Source organism: Notolepis coatsorum (assembly GCF_963971535.1).
Source record: "Notolepis coatsorum genome assembly, chromosome: 1".
Taxonomy (NCBI): Eukaryota; Metazoa; Chordata; class Actinopteri; order Aulopiformes; family Paralepididae; genus Notolepis; species Notolepis coatsorum.
The window spans coordinates 170,388,567-170,410,990 of record NC_140165.1 but is presented as its reverse complement, the minus strand read 5'-3'; the positions used below and the strand labels follow the sequence as shown (position 1 = coordinate 170,410,990).

General features: G+C 43.9%; 1 protein-coding gene across 2 annotated transcripts in view; it reads left to right on the top strand.

The window, feature by feature from the left end:
* myo1ea (myosin IEa) overlaps positions 1-22,424 on the top strand; it is a 176,467-nt gene that overhangs the window by 36,302 nt on the left and 117,741 nt on the right. For both annotated transcript variants that reach the window (XM_084334683.1, XM_084334682.1), the window contains exons 2-4: positions 12,826-12,969; positions 17,248-17,337; positions 18,038-18,132. In XM_084334683.1, the coding sequence (XP_084190809.1) occupies positions 12,826-12,969; positions 17,248-17,337; positions 18,038-18,132 (329 nt within the window). The remainder of the gene's footprint in view (positions 1-12,825; positions 12,970-17,247; positions 17,338-18,037; positions 18,133-22,424) is intronic.

Sequence of the window (22,424 nt, the reverse complement as noted above, 5' to 3'; positions counted from 1 at the left end):
AAGCAACGATGAAACAAATGTAATGATTGTTTTGTTCATCGCATAGGCTATTTAATTTTAGTCTATTTTAATACAATTCAAATAATCAAATTGTGCTTAGAGGGAATTATTTTCACAGGACATTATGACCAGCACCAAGTCGTTGGGAGGTGGAGTCATCACGCAAACCCACGATAATGTTGCCGTCTCTCTCTGCCAAATTTCTCAGTTCTTCGCTTGATATAATTAATACAAATGTCCAATATAACGGAATTCGTTAGCTCATAAAAATGTGATTATAACAGACTGCTGTTTAATGTCGGGCAGACTGCCCACCGACACCTCAAGTCGGCAGCAGCACGAAGTCTCGAGGGACTTATTTTATTTGGAATATATTAATGACTGTATACGCAAAAGTAGCCTAGTTTTAAGTTAAAATATTATAAATGCCTTGATGATGTCATTCTTTATATAGGCCTATCAATTGTTTTTAAGCTCAATAAACTTTGACCGGAATTTATCCCATTTGTCCGGTAGATTGAAATCTACCGGACACTCAGACCTGCAAAAAAAAATTCTAACGGAAACCCTGGTTGCTGTATAGAGACTGCAGCCTCATTGATACATACACAGCCTCGTCACTCTATAGAGACTGCAGCCTCATCAATACATACACAGCCTCGTTGCTGTATAGAGACTGCAGCCTCATCAATACATACACAGCCTCGTCACTCTATAGAGACTGCAGCCTCATTGATACACAGCCTCGTCACTCTATAGAGACTGCAGCCTCATTGAGACACAGCCTCGTCACTCTATAGAGACTGCAGCCTCATCAATACATACACAGCCTCGTCACTCTATAGAGACTGCAGCCTCATTGATACAGACACAGCCTCGTCACTCTATAGAGACTGCAGCCTCATCAATACATACACAGCCTCGTCACTCTATAGAGACTGCAGCCTCATTGATACAGACACAGCCTCGTTGCTGTATAGAGACTGCAGCCTCATTGATACAGACACAGCCTCGTCGCTCTATAGAGACTGCAGCCTCATTGATACACAGCCTCGTCACTCTATAGAGACTGCAGCCTCATTGATACAGACACAGCCTCGTTGCTGTATAGAGACTGCAGCCTCATTGATACATACACAGCCTCGTTGCTGTATAGAGACTGCAGCCTCATCGATACACAGCCTCGCCGCTGTACTGTATGGGAGTGGCTTCATTACACAGTGTAGCTCTCGAGATGTACTGAGTCTGAGATATTAATGACTTTCGCTGCTCCTTCCTTTCTGAAGGGATAGGAATTCATCTGGAGGACTTTGATCCAGATTTGCCACAAGAGGACAAGAGCCCAGAAACACAGTCTTTACACATGGGGAGCTGTGTGTGTGTGTCAGATGTGGTGGAAAAGGAGAGGAAGAGAGAGAGAGAAACGGTATGAGGGAGGAATACAGGGAAAAAAGTGCTGCTTGTGATACTGAGTCAAACCCAGCCATTTCCTGTGCCCTGGGCTCGGCTCTGCACAGCACTCTCCATATATGGTCAAGGTATTTGCATGGAGGGAAAGCCTGGTCCTATGGATCAGAGGCTGGTGTAGAAATTCCTCAAATGTTGTTACTTCAGGGAGAAGGTCTGATGGAGTTGGGATGAAGTTGACTACCCCCCCCCCCCCCCCCCCCCCCACCACAGCATTGATCACATGATCTTAGATAAAGGTTGCATGATGTGGTATGTTCCAGTATTCACTATTGTTTTGTCATATGTTGAAACTTTATACGTGGATGGAAATGCTCTAGTTATGACAGATGTGTTGCTAAGGACTGACGTGTGTGTGTGTGTGTGTGTGTGTGTGTGTGTGTGTGTGTGTGTGTGTGTGTGTGTGTGTGTGTGTGTGTGTGTGTGTGTGTGTGTGTGTGTGTGTGTGTGTGTGTGTGTGTGTGTGTGTGTGTGTGTGTGTGTGTGTGTGTGTGTGTGTGTGTGTGTGTGTGTGTGTGTGTGTAATGTTGCTCAGCTGTGCTTAGAGGGAGGTCTGCTGGCTCCATGGCGATGTTGTTACATCCAGGTCTCATAGCTCCCGTGTGCGTGTGCACACAGAGGCCTTCAGCTTCCACTTCTTCCAACTGGAGCAGGGAACACTTACCATAATGGCATAATGTGCTCCTCTCTGTTAGATAGTATGGTACGAGTGTTTTCACTGTACGTCGGTCTGCCAAATCCAGAATAGAAACTCATCGGGAACTACAGGGGAAATCAAATCCATATAATTTTAAAGAGATCTCTCCCCCTGGTAGAACCTTAGCCTGCATACAGTCACATGAGTTGATAAACAGACAACATAGCGGGCTGATCATATCTCCACATACATATCACAGGTAACGAGCCCAATTAAGGGAAACCAGTAAACAAAGCAGAGTGAAGGATGGAAGGTGATACAGAAGGCAGGGCTCTGCTGGCTTGGTTATGATGCGGGCTGCACTTTCCTGGCAAGGGTTAGACCTGCTCAACCAAAACACCAACACAAACAAAGCCATTCCGACTGATCACCATTGTCTCTCTGTGAAACATTTCTTCTGATGGGAGTGGTCTGGTCTGATGGGAGTGGTCTGATCTGATGGGAGTGGTCTGGTCTGATGGGAGTGGTCTGATCTGATGGGAGTGGTCTGATCTGATGGGAGTGGTCTGGTCTGATGGGAGTGGTCTGATCTGATGGGAGTGGTCTGATCTGATGAGTGGTCTGGTCTGATGGGAGTGGTCTGATCTGATGGGAGTGGTCTGATCTGATGGGAGTGGTCTGGTCCTGGGTGGTGACCCCTCTGTCCACGGGGCAGGAGTGGTCTGGTCCTGGGTGGTGACCCCTCCGTCCGCGGGGCAGGAGTGGTCTGGTCCTGGGTGGTGACCCCCCTGTCCGCGGGGCAGGAGTGGTTTTGTAGAGCCATATGAAATCCGTTTTATTTTTTTCCAAATTCCATTTTATTTTTTTCCAAATTCCGTTTTTTCCGTTTTAATATTTCAGAATTCTGTATTTTGCTTTGTACGCTCATTTTACCATCAGAAATAATGTCTAATAAGTGGGAATGAATAAATGTCCACAATTTAATAAGATATAACAGTCCATTTAATAGGGCTGTCTTAAATACTTCGAAGCTTCGTTTGATGGGCATGGGATTCGAATATAAAAATAAAATTCGATAAAAAAAAAAAAAAATTATATATATTTTTGCAAAATCAACTCTGCCTCTCTTTGTTAACTACAACAAGCAATGCTGTTTGTTATTTAAGATGAGGTCGGACTCGGCACTGACAGATTTGTGTTCATTGTGCTGCTTTTATAAAGCCTCAAATGACGGCTTACAATATTTCATGAAAGCAAAGTGTTTAGTTTGTCTAAGATTTAAAAAGGTTTAAACTTTACAGCACTGACAAAGTTGAACAAAGTGCTGTACAAGTCCCACAACATAAAAAAAAAGTAAAAAATAAAAATAAAAAAAATGAAATTTATTTTTATTTTTTTTATAGTTGATTCCATTTTTATTGCTCAATTCCGCGATTCCGTCCGCGATTCCGTGATCGCGGATTCCATATGGCTCTATGGTCTTGTCCTGGGTGGTGACCCCCCTGTCCACGGGGCAGGAGTGGTCTGGTCCTGGGTGGTGACCCCCCTGTCCGCGGGGCAGGAGTGGTCTTGTCCTGGGTGGTGACCCCCCTGTCCGCGGGGCAGGAGTGGTCTGGTCCTGGGTGGTGACCCCCCTGTCCGCTGGGCAGGAGTGGTCTGGTCCTGGGTGGTGACCCCCCTGTCCGCGGGGCAGGAGTGGTCTGGTCCTGGGTGGTGACCCCCCTGTCCGCGGGGCAGGAGTGGTCTGGTCCTGGGTGGTGACCCCCCTGTCTGCGGGGCAGGAGTGGTCTGGTCCTGGGTAGAGCTGCCGCGGTATTGATTATTTCCTTACCGCACAAATTTGCAAAATATTTCCTACCGCCGCGGTTTTTACCGCACGCACACAAAAAAAAAAAAAAAAAAGTTTGAATGCATTTTTTTTTTAGTAGTAGTCTACTCTTTATAGCATATAGCCTGCCTCTAGTCTAAATGTCTATCTTTAGAGGATGACTTTGCAGCATGAATATTGTTTGGGATTCGGCAAGCACGCATTCGTTATTAAAAGTGAAACACGGATTCGAAGTCTCCCCTCTGGTCGTGCGCCGTTCACTAGGTGTCGCGGGCAGGAGTGGTAGCGGCGCGCCCGCCGGTTACCCCCCCGACCCTTTCTTCTTATTATTATTATAACGTTACTACTTATGATTACAAAGGCATTCGATTTGTGGCATTAACGTTAGTATAGTTACACGTTCGTATTTACCGGACCATAGCAAGGCAAGCGTTACTAAATTAATATCTAAGTTCCTTTCTTTGCTCAGAGCGTGCCGAGTTGTACCCATTCTGCGGTCTGTTAATAAAGTTTTCAATCAGACAAGTGTATAGAACGAAGGGCTTTTATTATAACATTTCGTTGCAGTAAAATCATTATGCCTCGTTCCCTGAGGAGCGACGGCAATCCACTCCGGTCTCCGGTGGGAGCTAACGTACTATTAGCCGTGTTGTGACTGAGCTCTGATCAATGGCTCATGGCTGAGATTCAGGAAGTAAAAGCACTTCGCGTATCTCTTCTGACCAATCTGTGGTCTGCAGTGTTTCATGTGACTTTTCTGGTACCCAATAGGGTCGCTTGGAATCTCGACAGAGAAGTAGGGTATATCTGCAGAGCCGCAAGCCCAACGAGAGCGTAATAATAATAATAATATAATAAAAAACAGCGGTGATGCCGGTATTCAGCCCAACGCTGCGGTGGGCATGATGTAACAGCGATACCGCGGTAATACCGATACCGCGGCAGCTCTAGTCCTGGGTGGTGACCCCCCTGTCCGCGGGGCAGGAGTGGTCTGATCCTGGGTGGTGACCCCCCTGTATGCGGGGCAGGAGTGGTCTGGTCCTGGGTAGGGCTGCACGTTTAATCGATTTTGAATCAAAATCGCGATTTGGAATGATGCAATTATCAAATTGCAAAAAAAGAAATATATCGCAATTTCTTTTATTTTGTATTTTTTATTTCATTTTTTTTATTATTTAACCAGGAAGTCCCATTGAGATACAAGATCGGTTTGGGAGAGGGAGGTAAGGGGTTTTAGATTGTGTGTTGTGAAGTTTAGACTTCAGAGAGGGAGAGTAAAGTACAGAAAAAAAGGTACCGTTGGGTACCGTACCGGTATCGATTCCCAGGTAAAAAGAAACATTTTCAGGCTCTGTGTCCTGAAAAGACCCACTGCGTAGGCCAGATGCAAGCCGCATTTTACAATAAACCTCTGTGGGGCTGCTTTAAAAAAAAATTATATTATAATCGCAAATTTAATCTCAATCGCAATATCCGTCAGAAAAATCGCAATTAGATTATTTCCCAAAATCGTGCAGCCCTAGTCCTGGGTGGTGACCCCCTTGTCCGCGGGGCAGGAGTGGTCTGGTCCTGGGTGGTGACCCCCCTGTCCGCGGGGCAGGAGTGGTCTGGTCCTGGGTGGTGACCCCCCTTGTCCGCGGGGCAGGGGTGGTCTGGTCCTGGGTGGTGACCCCCCTGTCCGCTGGGCAGGAGTGGTCTGGTCCTGGGTGGTGACCCCCCTGTCCGCGGGGCAGGAGTGGTCTGGTCCTGGGTGGTGACCCCCCTGTCCGCGGGGCAGGAGTGGTCTGGTCCTGGGTGGTGACCCCCCCTGTCCGCTGGGCAGGTAATCGTAAGGTTCCCGGTTTGATTCCCGGTTCGATTCCCACTCCTCCCGGGTAGCGCGTCGAAGTGTCCTTGAGCAAGACACTTAACCGCTAATTGCTCCCGATGAGAAGGTTGGCACCTTGCATGGTTGCCTCCGCCGTAGGTGTGTGAGTGAATGGGTGAACATTTGGATAAAAGCACTATATAAATGCACCATTTACCATTTTACTCACTCACTCATTGATTCACTCACAGTTCGCCACTCTGCCCGTAGTGGTGGCTCACGTGCACAACACTTTGTGTTCCATCAAGGTAGAGCCATATGAAATCCGTTTTATTTTTTTCCAAATTCCAAAGAATAATAATAATTATATATATTTTTGCAAAATCAACTCTGCCTCTCTTTGTTAACTACAACAAGCAATGCTGTTTGTTATTTAAGATGAGGTCGGACTCGGCACTGACAGATTTGTGTTCATTGTGCTGCTTTTATAAAGCCTCAAATGACGGCTTACAATATTTCATGAAAGCAAGGTGTTTTGTTTGTCTAAGATTTAAAAAGGTTTAAACTTTACAGCACTGACAAAGTTGAACAAAGTGCTGTACAAGTCCCACAACATAAAAAAAATAAAACGTAATTTTTCTTTTTTTTTTTTTTTTTTTTATAGTTGATTCCATTTTTATTGCTCAATTCCGCGATTCCGTCCGCGATTCCGTGATCGCGGATTCCATATGTCTCTACATCAAGGCATGATGGACACCTCCAGTAGAGTTCCAGACACATGTATGATCTACATGTGGAGGCTTGTGGTCCATTGCCCCATTCTAAATACTTTGTTTGTTTCCTTCATTTCGGCAGTGACCTACTGGAGACTGTTTTCGGTGCATATCTATAACTGATTATGAACTGACATCTCTAAACGTGATCCTCCGTGCTCAGTTCAGTCGCTGCCACTGCTGTTCACAACGCTCCATAGCAACGACCGTAAAGCTCTGCGGAGCCTTGCGTGTTCGGCTTTATAAAAAGGAATTTCATAAACCTGTGGTCTGGCTTTTGTTTTATTAAGACCATGTGGAGAAAAGCTGCTCGCTCTTCCCAAACATATATATGTATATGTTGTTGTTATCCTAGCGTGTTTTATGTATATGATATTACCTAAATCATCCTCACCTCATGTGCTCATTGCACAGAGGAGGTGTTTATGATGCCCCTGGCTATGACATCACCTGTGATGCACCCTAGACATGACCTAACAGAGGAGAAAGCATCCCCGTCTTCTGCTCCCTGGAAACCCATTAACATGACCATGGGTTCAGTCTGGAGAAGTCATCAGGCAACTATTCACTGATGGTCGATGCGTAACATTCCTTACCATGTTCCATACTATGGCAGAGTGGTATCTGTTTATTTTACTGGTGCAAAGATGATCTTTTCGAGGATGGATCCAGGTTTTGCTCACGGAAAAGAGTGCAATGCTAATTGATTGTTTGGCTGGTTGATTCATTGATTGACGAGTTTATTTGTCCTTTTCGGAAATGCGTCCCAATGACGACAACAACATATGATAAAGTGACAGTGATGATGATGTGTTCTAGCAAATCCAAATGTAGCATGGAGAGGACTGTAGATGTGTGTGTGTGTGTACATGATTTAGAAGCAATAACACAAGGTCACAAGGTAAAATACTGCTCAGAGCAAAACTCTGGCTAGATGTATGTTGTAGCTGTGCAAAGCTTACACAAAACATAGTGACCATAATCTCTTCGTAGGCTAGGGTTGATGTCGAGCAACATTTGTTACCGCTGGCATTCAGCAGCCCAGATACAACAAATCAAAGAAGTGAAATGTCTCCAGACCTCAGATCAGTGATTTTGGTCCAGTCCTACGAGAAATACATGAGGATCCGTTAGTCAAGCTACCCACTCAGCAATAGAAAACCTTTGTTGTTTGTTGTTGATGTAAACTGATGCAGAAATATGGCCCTATAATTTGTTTATTAAACATTAGTATTGGCAACATTTTGTACCAGAGACACAAGCATTGCGTTCCAGTTTCACCTTGTTCTACGACAGATCCCTGGCCAAAGAATGATCTGAATGTCAACGATCTGAACGCTGTGTGCTTAGAATAGGAGAGGGTTGAAAACACACTGCTGGGTACCATTGTGTAGATTGTATATTGTATGTTTGTTGTACGTTGGTGGTCTGGTTCCCCTCTCATTCATCCTCTTCCCCCTCCCTCTCAAGGGAACCAGACGGTAAAGAGTTAAAGGATGCATTGATGTGTCCAGTGTTGTTGACTAAAGGCCCAATCCTAGTCCAAAGGTAGCGTACACAAACCAGACTCTGCTGGGGTCTGCGCGGAATAAAAATGACCATATAGTGAACCTCGGCATATATGTATATATTATCTGCTCTCCAGGTCTTTCCAATCATGGCTCAGCATTGTGCGCCGGTCAAAGGAGATTAGTAGATCAAAGAGAGAGGCATAGGCACATGTGCCCTGTACTAGGGCTGCTCGATTATGGCAAAAATCACCATTATTTTGGTTAATATTGAGATCATGATTATTTAACACGATTATTCGTATTCTTACGACTTACATTTATAAAAAACAAAACAAAAAAAACATGTATTTTTAACAGTGGATTTCCTTGAACTTTAAATATAACTCAACTGAAAAACAAAAACGTGACCCGGCTCAAAGGCTTGACCTAGCTTAAAAACACGACCTGACTCAAAAACACGACCCAGCTGAAAGTCTATTATCTTGTTTTCATAATAGCTGGAAGCCAAACTCTTAATTGAAAATCAGATGAGATCAATTGCCCAGCCTTACCCTGCACTTTTAGACCACACGAGAGCCTTCACATTTCGCAACGCCCGCGCTGTGGCTTTGCAAACGCCACCCCATCCAGGAGAAAGAGAAGCAGTCCTCTCAGCACCTTAGTGGACCGTCCCACAGTAGCCAGACGTTGACTCACACAGGACACATGATGATGAATGACCTCAGCTGGAGAGACGCACTTTTTAAGCTAAAAACAAAACGGCAGGAAATGGAAGGAGAGGAAGACATGGAAAGCAGGCAGGTCAAAGTGTCAGACACTCGGAGCACTTATGGGAATCCTGACCTTGCACCATTCTGATGTTAGATAAACACAGCTCCACATCTGGGGCTGAGGAAACTGCAACATTAACTTTTTCTCTGTGTGAAAAGAGTTAGGTACTCACAGGGAAGACTGGGTTTATTTGAATTACTCAGCCGTTTTCTGTTTGCCTTTACAGTACGGCTGATTATCTCAGCAATATATAATATTATATAAACAAGTAATTCGCGAAGGCCACTTAAGAAAGCTACTGCTCATGTTATTTATATGACATTGTGACGGGGATGGTAACTAGGATGTGGGAATCTCTTTATTTTTCCATGCCGTCCTGTTGAATCTCGCCGTGTAAGGAATCTTTTTTTATTATCTACACTTTTTAATATTTAGACAAATATGATGGGACTAATTTAGTCGGAGATAACTGAATGAATGCGATTCAGCTCAAAGCATTGTGTTTATGGATTCATTTTGATTTCATTTATTTTTGCTTAAAGGGGCACTTCACCAAAAAACAATGCTGATTTATTTTGCACATAATCTCGCATCTAAAAAAAACGAAACAGTTTTTCACATGTTAATTTAGTTTGACAGTCATTGAGACATTGAATTCTTGTGTTGTGTTAGGCTGCGGTTACACTATGGCCAGTTTTCATTTTGTTTTCAGGGTCAGTTTCGCTTTTCAGAACGCAACGTAATGGCAGGCAAGTTAGACATCGTTTTTGCCTCCTGAGCACAGTGATTTATATACATGTAGTACAATGCCAAAGCAGTAGGTGGCGATGCAGTTCAAACATGAAGGCCATTTTTCAACCAATCAGAAAAGTTGAATGTGCCAATACACTTCCTGCTAAAAATCAACAATCCACCATCTTTAAATGCCTCGTATTCCGCCCTCAGTGTGTGTCTGTACACAAATCAACGGGTAGTGAACAAGAGTAAAGGAGATGCAGAAGCTGGAGCAAAGTTGATTGTCTTTACTGTTGTCTGTTCTCCATTACAAATTTTGTAAAACTGAAATACACAAAAAAGAATATGTATCACACAATTGTTGTCAATGACATTGCATTACAGTATACAATACAAGTACAATATGTACAAAGTTCACTCAACTAAATTATGAAACCGAAAGTCCTTTGAGCTGACTGAGATTAGCATAACATTAGCAATACAGGTAGGCTAACCAGGAGCTAACACAAATATATCCAAAACGAAGCAAACATGTTAACTGAGCATTCACAGATGACTCACATCTATAAATAAAATACAATATGATGCTTGCACAATACAAAAACTTACAAGCAATAATTTCCAAGGCACAAACCGAGCTGGAAAGTAGGAGCTGCAACTGAGAGCAGACCTCATGGCAAAACACCGTCTGAATAATGAAAATAGCTGACCTGGCAGCGTCACATGACTGAATCAGCCAATATCATCAAAGCTAGAACAAGCTAAATAAAATGAGTGCACTACTCAAAACACCCACAAGAGGGAAAAAACACAATGACCAAAACTAGTTCGAATAGAACATGACACCTCGCGTGAGCCATTTAGCCAACGTAGCATTTATTTTTCAGCAAAGAAAGTGCAATAAAAGTGCAATAAACAAAACGGATACATTCACTGTGTGATCTGCAAACAAAACTAACATCAACACAATTGACCACCAAGAGCGGAGTTTAGTCTCACAAAAAGATCGTCGCCGATTTTGTTAGCTTACGTGCTAACGTGATTGGGATATGCCAGTATAACAGTATAGCATTGTGGCTAGCAGCAAAGTTTGTTAGCTTACATGCTAACATGATTGGTATATGCCATTATAACAGTATAGCATTGTGGCTAGCAGCTTGGTAACGTTAATGCTAGCAGAATGAATGGATGTAACTTTATTTAACAGATTGCAGAATGGGTACAATACGGCTCAATACAAACAATTGTTAAGGGAATGCAGACTGTTGTAGCTTGAACTGGGCTCCTTATAACAATAACTTGACAACACATGGTAGCCGCAGTTACTTGGGACAGCTTTCATCTGCTGTAAACACTGGAAATAACCATGCATGTCTCTACTGCGCATGGGCGTTGAGCAACAACGGCTCCGTATCCGGTTCACGCAGATTACATGGCACCATTGTCTGCGAGTTTTGGCGAGTATCCAAAATGGAAACACTCTTTTCAGCGTTGCCAGTAGGACAACGCGTTTTCCTGCCAAAACGGCGTTTCTTTTTAACTTGGACAGCAAACGTAATCATTCAGCAACAAAAACGTTGCTGTATCCCCCAGTGTAACCATGGCCAGCTCAATGAAATGATAATAATAATAATAATAATAATGGATTGGATTTATATAGCGCTCTTCATGACACCCCAGTGACCCCAGAGCGCTTACAGAGTCCATTATTAGTTCATACACAGTCATACCGGTGGTGGTAAGCTACAATTGCAGCCAGAGCTGCCCTGAGGCAGACTCACGGAAGCGTGGCAAATAATCATCGCCTACGGCCCCTCCGACCACCACCAACATTCATTCACATGCATACACATTCATACGAGGCAAGTAGGTTAAGTGTCTTGCCCAAGGACACAACGGCAATGGGATGGACATGGGCTTGAGCGGGATTCGAACCACCAACCCTTCGATCATTGGATGACCCGCTCTACCCCTGAGCCAAAGCCGCCCCACGCTTTTATCCAAATGATAAGGTAGCAGTCCCTATAAGACAAGGTATTACTTATGTTTTCATTTACATAATTTCATGAAGCTGTGATACGCAACGCAAGGATTCAATATCCCTGATGACGTCACTGGTGGTCATATTCAAACTCATTTACTCTCAATGACTGTCAAACTAAATGAATGTGTGCAAACTTGAGTTTTTGAATGTGTATGAGATTATGTGCAAAATAAAGTGGCCCTTTAACACTTTCAGTGCCGGCCTCCGTTTCCTTTTTACCCCGTTGAATGCCGCCACCCACTTCAATGATAGAGCTCTCATATTTGCGAATGCATAATATCTTAATATATGGCTATGTGTCTAATATGGCCGTCGCTTATCAATGACTTGTTTGCAGTCAACATTGTCGAAACAGATTGTTTTTTAATCGGTTAATTTCCGTTTTATACCATTTTGAAAAACGCTAGTTTCTTGAAACTTCCAGAAGATTTCAGAAGATTCTGTGATAATCGCCCTTTACTGGAATACACTGGAATACACAAAACACGTTGTCATTTTTCGGCCTATTTATGAATCATTTTCAAATAAACGCTAGATTATCGATAGTACATGTGTACTTATGCACGCTATAGAAGCGGGCTGAAAAATGTATTCTCATTTCCTGATTGCACGCACACACACACACACACACATACACACATATGGCACACGCTGATATATAGGTGAAAATAGCTCTTGATTATCCCAATACTGGTAAAATAGATTCCTTACCTCAGATCTGATGTTCTCCAAAAAGATTATTCCAATTCCTGATCACCATTCCAAATATCGATCGCGTTTATTGATCCAACGCTGGGTACTGGAAATATATATTCCACGCTGTTCTGATGGTCCACAATGAGTCAGATCGGCTCGGGTTACTTGCCTGAGAAGTAAAATGTGGATTCCGGATTTTTCTTTTCTCATCCATTTTCATTGAGTCCATTCCAATGCGTGCATTACCATCCGGGAGATGATAGGGGGCGGTATTTTCCCAATTCGAGTTCAGACAGATCCCCACTGGTAACGTGAGGCTAGATTGATGAAAAATTAATGGAAATGGATAATAAAAAAAATAACGATTAAAAACGGCATATCTCGTCGGCTGGCACTCAACGGTTGGCATGAACTAACTAATTATGCCGTGGCTGGCACTCAAAAGTGTTAATATCGGTGATCAGTTCTACAAATTGACGTAGTTTGTTGCACCATCTTTTTTACACCCCTGTGTCGCAGTGATCTAACATCTGTGTTTATGTGTGTATTTGTTTAGGGGAGCCGGGGCCACTACCGGTACCACTGGCAAAGCCACAATGTCAAAATCAGTGGAGTGGACGACATGGTCCTGCTCAGCAAGATCAACGAGGATGCGGTCGTGGACAACCTCAAGAAGAGATACATGGACGACTACATCTTTGTATCCTTCCCTCAGAGAGACTCACAGTTCACACCCCCACGAGGAATAGCGGAGTCCTTCCACATTCATGCTATTCCCAGAATAGCTGAATGGTCCTTCACAGAGTACCAGTAACTGTGAGTAATGGGGCTGGGGTTCCAGCATGCTCCCCTCCCACCAGGCTCTAGCCCCCGTACAGGCAGGGGGGAAAGGGCCTCTCTGTGGCCATGTCTGGAGACTCCTGACTTATGTTTCACCCACTCTGTCCCCTCAGGCCGGACTGAATGTTAATAAGGTTTAGTCTGGTTTGATCTCATCATATACAGCAGTATGTAAAAGTAATTGTGAACCCTTGCACTGAAGAACGGTATACGTCCGTTTAGAACTTATTTTGGACGGCCCTGTGTATTTTCAGTTGTGAAGTTAATTTGAAGCACTTGGTAGTCTGAATGTGATATATCACAAGAAGCTACTCGACCTCTACTGTCTTTTAACTATGGATGAACACAACACTCTAACTTACCATCTTTAGATAATAAAGTACTCATCCTCTACTATCTTTAACTATGAGTGAACACGACAACACTCTAACTTACCATCTTTTTTTTTTATCTACTTTTTCTCCCCATTTTTCTATTTTTCTCCCGTCCCCAATTTCGCATTGTCCAATTCTACCCTCCCCTGTCTCGAACGCTGTTGGCCATGCCTCCCACAAGCCGGCTGCAATGTGGACGAAGCCTTGCATCACGTGTCCCCTCCGGTACTCGAGGAGGCAGCTGTCGCATCTTTTCACCTGCACAGCGCGCGAGGGTCTGCGTGAGAGGGACACGCCGCCCTCATCGCTTCCTGATTCTACTGCGCAGGCGCACCAACCGACCTGTGGGAGTCGCTGTCCGTCCGATCCCCACCCACCAGCTTCCCACCCCCTAATACTGCCAATTGTATTAGTATGAACGACCAGCCAAGCTGGTAGCAACGCCGAGAGCTGGGCTCGAACCCAGCATCTCCTGTGTTGGTGGCGAGCGCCTTGCCCACTGCACCACCTAGCCGCCCTCTAACTTACCATCTTTAGATAATAAAGTACTCAACCTCTACTGTCTTTAACTATGAGTGAAGACAACACTCTAACTTACCATCTTCAGATGATAAAGTTTGAAAACATTGTTCCTCTGAAAACTTAAAACGGACTCACGGTTCTTGGTCTGAGGTACTGAATGGTTGTGAGGTATGGCTGGGCAGGGAGGTTTGTTTGAATCAACTATTACTCTTAAAGGAACACACCAATTTTTTGGGAGATTTGCTTATTTGCCATCCCCAAGGGGATCAATAAAGGAATATCTTATCTTACCCTGGAGTTAGACAAGCAGATACATACCCTTTTCTTCTCTGTGCATCCATTAGGCTTAGGGAACAGCCGCACTGTTAGCCTACTGTAGCTTAGCGTCATTCACTGGAAGTAGGTGTGCCAGTGTAGCCTAGTTCCCAACAGTCACTCCAAATACAACTCCAAAAGTATTTTCATTTTCTATGCAGATACTATATAAAAGAATGTGCCGAACCATTGCTGTCTGGGCGCAGTGATTTCACGCACCCCCCCCCCCCCCCCCCCCCCCCCCCACTTCCATCAATAAAAGCAATGTGACTTGTAGCTAGCGACAAGACCTGCTTTCATTGAGTGAAGTGGATATCATCAACGGTGGTTGGGCAAAAAAAAATTCAGAGTATATATCTGCTTAGAAAACGAAAACAAAATCGAATACTTTTTTTTTTACGTGGTAAATACACAGGTCACACAACATGTTTACAGGAAAGTTTTGGAGTTGTATTTGGAGTGTATTGGGAGTGACTAGGCTAAAGTGTTGGGAAATAGGCTACACTGGCACACCTACTAACATTTTCAACCAAAGAAATTGACATTCCCTAATAGATAGTGTGTACGTAAATGAAAAGGCATGTGTCTGATAGGGATATAATATATTATTAAAATATTGTATAATTGGCTGATATGAACATAGATAATGTATGTAAAAGCTAAATAGTATATTATGCTGTATTGTATTATGAATTAATTATGAGTAGGTATTATTGTATTGTATTATGAATTCATAAGGCGTATATATTGTTGTATTGTATTATGAATTTGATTAGGGTTTTTATTGTTGTTTTAATTGTCTGTATGACATGTAAATGTTGTGAGTGTATAAGTCTGTAACTGTATTTTATGTGTTATGGACCCCAGGAAGAATAGCCCCAGCACTGCTGTGGCTAATGGGGATCCAAATAAACTTATAAACTTCCAGTGAATGACGCTAAGCTAGGCTAACAGTGTGGCTGTTCCCTAAGCCTAATGGATGCACAGAGAAGAAAAGGGTATGTATCTGCTTGTCTAACTCCAGGTTAGATGGCAAATAAGCTAATTTCCCAAAAAGTTGGCGTGTTCCTTTAACAACAGTAGTGTTTTTTACTGAATGTGCGTGTCTTTGCTGAGAGTTGTCAGGGTTCATCTCGTCGTCATACGTTTCCCTCTATTTCTAGGTTTACTGTGTATTTTTAAGATCTGTACTCGTGGCTGTGCTCACAATAGGTTCTTACTTTCAAATTACTGGATCTTTGAATAACCCTTTTGAGGAGTAAGGCTGAAAGTTCTCTAAGGATCTCATTACTAAAACTTCATCTGTGTTTTGGCAGTGTTTGGGATTATGGACTTTAGTGGATGCTGGCAGTTTTAGAGTTGACTCTGAGTCAGTTCTTTGATTGGGTTCTATAAAATAGCAATAACACCACAATCTTTCAGCCAGAAGCGCGTTGGGCTGGAGGTCACTGCAGGCCACCCTAAATACCAGCTTTATTTGCCACGAGCAGCTTCGGTCGGCAGGACAGAAGGCTGTGAGTGCTACACTGCTGGACTGTTCACTGTGATGTTTTTGAACACTGGATCTTTATAAGGCTCGGGCCCAACCCACAAACACTCCACTGCTGTCTCACACACACACACACACACACACACACACACACACACACACACACACACACACACACACACACACACACACATACACACATGCTCGCTGCACTGACGTCATAGTGACTATTATCCAGGGCTATGTCATTTGGTTTCCCATACCGTCCAATAATAACTATGTAAACATGCAGAAAGAAGCTATGACGCTTGATTGCCATGAAAAAGCAAATGTTTCAGAGGGGCCCTCTGGAAGAGCAGCTGCTGTGATTGGACCAGTTTGAGATGGGTCTGTTATGGTGATTGTATTTTTAGATTAGATTAGATTGAAATGTATTGTCATTGTACAGCGCAAGTACAGTATAACTAACTACTGTAAAATAAATTGACATCTAACCAGAGTGCAAATGTAACGGTAAAGTACAATAGTTATATACAATGTACAGGTGAACTGGAGTATATATTAGGGCTGTCCCCGACTAAGGATTTAGATGGTCGACTATGATTGGCCAAAATTTGCCGTTAGTCGACTATTGGTCGACAAAAAAAATTTAAAAAATAAAGTATAATACTAATCATTTTTTTTTAGCATTCCATTTGGGCTGTGGGGGGTGCTTAATGTCTGAAGGAGTCGACTGAATGCTTCTTGTCCTCTGCAAAAGCATGCAATTGGTCCACTGATGGATACATCTTGATATTTGTCTAGTCTAGTGTGCTCATTAGATGGGTGAAATCCTCTTTCAGTTAGCCTCTGGTATGCGTGCCATTAGCGTTAGCCACGCTTCTAAGCCTCTTTTCTTTTGGAAAGAATGATACAAAAAAATTATTTAATTTTTTTGTATTCGAGTAAGAGGTTGGCTAGTCGATTACGGCTCCTTTCGACCGATTAGTCGACTAATCGACTAATAGGGGTCAGCCCTAGTATATATAAATCAGTACTACTGAGTAATGATGATAATCAGATGTACTGTATATACAGTGATATAGTATTATGTTCAGTGATTCAGGTCTAAAAACACTAAGGTAGTAAGTCATACTGGCCAGTGGTATAACTAGTAAGAGTTGGTAAGGGATATATATATATATATATATATATATATATATATATATATATATATATATATATATATAGTAGGTAATTAAAAAGGATTATATGCACTACAGACAGAAGTGGATAAATACATATACCGTCAATATAAATATATATGCATGGTATACAACATTATTGTAACATAACATACAGAGTTTTATGGGTAGACTATAGTTTGAGGTATGTGGTATTTTGGTTTCTACTGATGTTTGTTTTCAGTCTATATTCTTTAAGCTATGACTTCTCCCAGACATACATTGGGCCCGTGCTCATCTCCGTCAACCCTTTCAAGCAGATGCCATATTTTGGGGACAAGGAAGTTGAGATGTATCAGGGCGCGGTGAGTTGAATGAGATCATGATGTCACAAGGGGCTAAAATGGTGTTTTGCTCGGTTTCTGTTTTCAATGCAACTCAAATCAATGTTTCATAATTGACCCATCTCAAACTCCTGCCCTCTTTTCTTCATCCTCCGATAACAGCTGTTGCTTTTGTCTGAGGAAAGCAACAGTTGTGATTGGAGGAGAAAAGAGAGCAGAGTTTGAGATGAATCAATTGGTTACAAACTGTCACCCCATAATGGCTTTGAGGTGTCGATTGTATAAGGACAAAATCTTTTAAATAAACTTGGTTATGTGTAGTGCAAATACCTTCCAGCAGGTTGGCACAGATTTGACACAGAGTGAAACTTACTTTACCCGTAGAATAGACTTGGCAATATACCTTCTCAGAACAGTACAGTCTGTTCAAGTCTTTTAACTTTTCTTGGCCTGTCTACTGAGGGTAGACTTGGCTTCCTAGCTGGGCGCTTCACAAACTCTTCAGTGCTTGATACACAAGCTGTTTCACCACTGAGTTTATTTATTAATTACATAAATATATCTCACCAAGTTCTATTTATAGAATTTTTCTTTTTTCTTTTTTATGTTCATTGTCTTGACAGTATAATTTCCCATATTGGGAAAAAAAACTAAAACAAACATCCAACTTGTCAAAAAAGTTTTGAATTCCATAGTGCTCATCCCACCCTCTCGTTGGCAGGCCCAGTATGAGAACCCTCCCCATATCTACGCGCTGGCAGACAACATGTATAGGAACATGATGATCGACCGTGAGAACCAGTGTGTCATCATCAGGTAAATATGTTGAATATGTAAGGGATAATGAATGAGTAGGTGTGCGTTATTAAACGGTTTTAAGGCACGGCGTGTAGATGAACCACCTGGTGTGCAGCATGATGATGCTGCTTATACCATGGTCATTTGCCAACGATATAAATTTTTTTTTTTTTCAAATTTCTGGTGAAAATCCTGCATTTTGACATTGGTGTGTTTTCCTTCCCGGTCGTTCGTTTATCAAGTTGATATGTCAGCTGTGCTTTGTCTCAGTTGATAATGAGTAAGCCTTGACAGCTGTGCTCTTTAATGTTGCTACGGTTACAGGTTGGGTAGCAGATGAATTTAGAGCGGTGATTAAACTTGAGCCGAACGGTGTGCATTAAACGGTTTTACCACACACCTGCCAGGCCAATCAGACGAGTATTCACCCAGGTATAAGCCTCCATATCCGCTCTGCCTCTTATCAATCTTATCTTCCTTTCAGTGTTTTCTCTGCTAATCTGTGAGAACATGTGACTACCAAAATAATTATATGGGGATAATATCTGAGTGTGTGCGTGTAAGAGAGACAGAGAGAGAGAGAGTCTTGTGTGATGACACGTGACCTCAGCTGGTAGTGATAATAGATGGGAGGGGAACTAGAGAACACACCCGACAGGTTCCACCACAATAGTAAGCTGACCTTCCAGAATGGTAAGTGACGTGTTCTCCTCTGGGCTTGTTCCAACAGTTTCTACATTCATCCCCGTTGGCAGTGACATCACAGCCGTCAGGAAAACTGACAAACAAAAATAAAAGCCTCAAAAGTCAAAATATAGGTTGTTGTCTTATCCAGTGAGCAGCTGGTTGTTGCTTCAGGATGTTTGGTGAGAGCAAACCAGAGCCACTATATGAGGAACTTTCTGATTCCAGAAAACAGGAAAAGCACCTGCAGAGTGGCCACTGATTCCCTCTCTCTCCTTACAGTGTTAGACCAGATTCCCTCTCTCCTCACGTTACTAGACCAGATTCCCTCTCCTCACGTTATTGAACCAGATTCCCCCTCTCTCCTCACATTATTGAACCAGATTCCCTCTCTCTCCTCACGTTACTAGACCAGATTCCCTCTCTCCTCACGTTATTGAACCAGATTCCCCCTCTCTCCTCACGTTATTGAACCAGATTCCCTCTCTCTCCTCACGTTACTAGACCAGATTCCCTCTCTCTCCTCACGTTACTAGACCAGATTCCCTCTCTCTCCTCACGTTACTAGACCAGATTCCCTCTCTCTCCTCACGTTACTAGACCAGATTCCCTCTCTCTCCTCACGTTACTAGACCAGATTCCCTCTCTCTCCTCACGTTACTAGACCAGATTCCCTCTCTCTCCTCACGTTACTAGACCAGATTCCCTCTCTCTCCTCACGTTATTGAACCAGATTCCCTCTCTCTCCTCACGTTACTAGACCAGATTCCCTCTCTCCTCACGTTGCTAGACCAGATTCCCTCTCTCTCCTCACGTTATTGAACCAGATTCCCTCTCTCTCCTCACGTTATTGAACCAGATTCCCTCTCTCTCCTCACGTTACTAGACCAGATTCCCTCTCTCCTCACGTTATTGAACCAGATTCCCTCTCTCTCCTCACGTTACTAGACCAGATTCCCTCTCTCCTCACGTTACTAGACCAGATTCCCTCTCTCTCCTCACGTTACTAGACCAGATTCCCCCTCTCTCCTCACGTTACTAGACCAGATTCCCTCTCTCCTCACGTTATTGAACCAGATTCCCTCTCTCCTCACGTTACTAGACCAGATTCCCTCTCTCTCCTCACGTTACTAGACCAGATTCCCTCTCTCTCCTCACGTTACTAGACCAGATTCCCTCTCTCTCCTCACGTTACTAGACCAGATTCCCTCTCTCCTCACGTTGCTAGACCAGATTCCCTCTCTCCTCACGTTATTGAACCAGATTCCCTCTCTCTCCTCACGTTATTGAACCAGATTCCCTCTCTCTCCTCACGTTACTAGACCAGATTCCCTCTCTCCTCACGTTACTGAACCAGATTCCCTCTCTCCACTCACGTTACTAGACCAGATTCCCTCTCTCTCCTCACGTTACTAGACCAGATTCCCTCTCTCCTCACGTTGCTAGACCAGATTCCCTCTCTCCTCACGTTATTGAACCAGATTCCCTCTCTCTCCTCACGTTATTGAACCAGATTCCCTCTCTCTCCTCACGTTACTAGACCAGATTCCCTCTCTCCTCACGTTACTGAACCAGATTCCCTCTCTCCACTCACGTTACTAGACCAGATTCCCTCTCTCCTCACGTTACTAGACCAGATTCCCTCTCTCTCCTCACGTTACTAGACCAGATTCCCCGTCTCTCCTCACGTTACTAGACCAGATTCCCTCTCTCTCCTCACGTTACTAGACCAGATTCCCCCTCTCTCCTCACGTTACTAGACCAGATTCCCTCTCTCTCCTCACGTTATTGAACCAGATTCCCTCTCTCCTCACGTTACTAGACCAGATTCCCTCTCTCTCCTCACGTTATTGAACCAGATTCCCTCTCTCTCCTCACGTTACTAGACCAGATTCCCTCTCTCTCCTCACGTTATTGAACCAGATTCCCTCTCTCTCCTCACGTTACTAGACCAGATTCCCTCTCTCTCCTCACGTTACTAGACCAGATTCCCCCTCTCTCCTCACGTTACTAGACCAGATTCCCTCTCTCTCTTCACGTTGTTAGACCAGATTCCCTCTCTCTCCTCACATTTGCTAGACCAAATTCCCTCTCTCTCACTGAGTTTAGGGAGACTTTTTTAGGGTACATTTTGTTCTGGTAAAATTGTAGCTACTTCCATTTGATCCCCCATTGCCTCTAGTTTGTACACAAGCAGTGGTGAAGAAGTGTTGAGCACTGGTTCCCAAACAGGCCTTTCACACCGGAGCTAGTTCCCAAACGTAATCTCGAACCGGCCGGCGCGTTCACACATGACGGAGGCTTTAGTTCGGCCCTCTATGAAAACACTGAGCACCGATTTTTCATGTTTCGAACCAATTATTCCTGGTGTGAACGCGCCGGCCGGTTCGAGATTACGTTCGGCAACCGGCTCCGACATGGAGCCTGGCCGGTGTGAAAGGCCTATAAGAGGAGCTGCCGGGCAAAAAGCGTCCATTCAGACATTCCAGGACTCGCCCATGAGTTGCCCACGATGTGGGACGGCTGCCCGGGGAAAGTGTGGTGTCATGGCTGCATGCTATGGGTCACCTGAGTAGACTGGTTACTGTATTGCTTACCTCATGGTGAATGGAGCCCCTGGTTCAGCACTTTTCCCTCCTGTTGTTTGCACTGCGAGCAGTTGCTAGTACAGTTTCCCACATAAAGGCATGGAAGTGGTTTTGTGACGAACTAGATTGGTGAACAAAAGACTCCCATGAAATCGCTGCCCAGGCAAATGTGGTTGTTCTCTGCCCCTCACTTCTCACCGTAATTTAAGAAATTATGCAAATCAAGAGTGATTGTCAAGGTTTTTTTTTTGTTGGCCTGGCTGTCTTTTCATGGAACATTTTGGCTCTGCGTTTTCAAACCCTTTTTGAATGGAGATTTGTGTCATAATGCAGAGATTACTGCAGGAGGCTCAGGGCTCAAAACATAAAACTTCTAAGCATACTAATGCTGATCTGGGATTAGGGTCCGGATCACATGACCATATGCATTTCAATATGACAGCTGATTACCTCCCCTCCTGTGGTATTTGATGCATACAGGATATTACATTCTACATATCAACCCCAAAATGTTATTTGAAATGTTGTAAAAAGTAAATGTGTGTGAGGGGCGCCCCAGTGGCGAACCACATAGCGCGCTCAGCCGCGACACGGCCGACCCGGGTGCCTGTATCAGTTCCGCAACCGTTTCCATTTCCGGGGTAGGCCTGATTGGCCGCGACAGGCACGTGACGCGCGTGGCACGCCCCCGCGGCAAGCGCGCTACTGCTGGAGTTCACTTCGCCTTTCACATCGCTGCCGTTGGCGAAAGCAGGATGAGAGAGCGTAGAAGCACTGCTTATATGCTTATTATGTCTGCGGGGTACAGTAAACGTTTCTCCCGGTACATTCTGAAGAGCACACCGCTGTATGTTGGAGAACCAGCGGTCACCAGAGCTCAGCGATGCCGCTCGCGTGAGCATATTCTCCCCGCTGGTGATCGCAGCACGGAGGGTCGCGGACCAGCCTGGCAGCATAGCTATAAAGACATATTCATAATCCAACATATGTGTAAAGAAACAACATATTCCGATTGGAAGGACTCCCATCTCCTCCTTC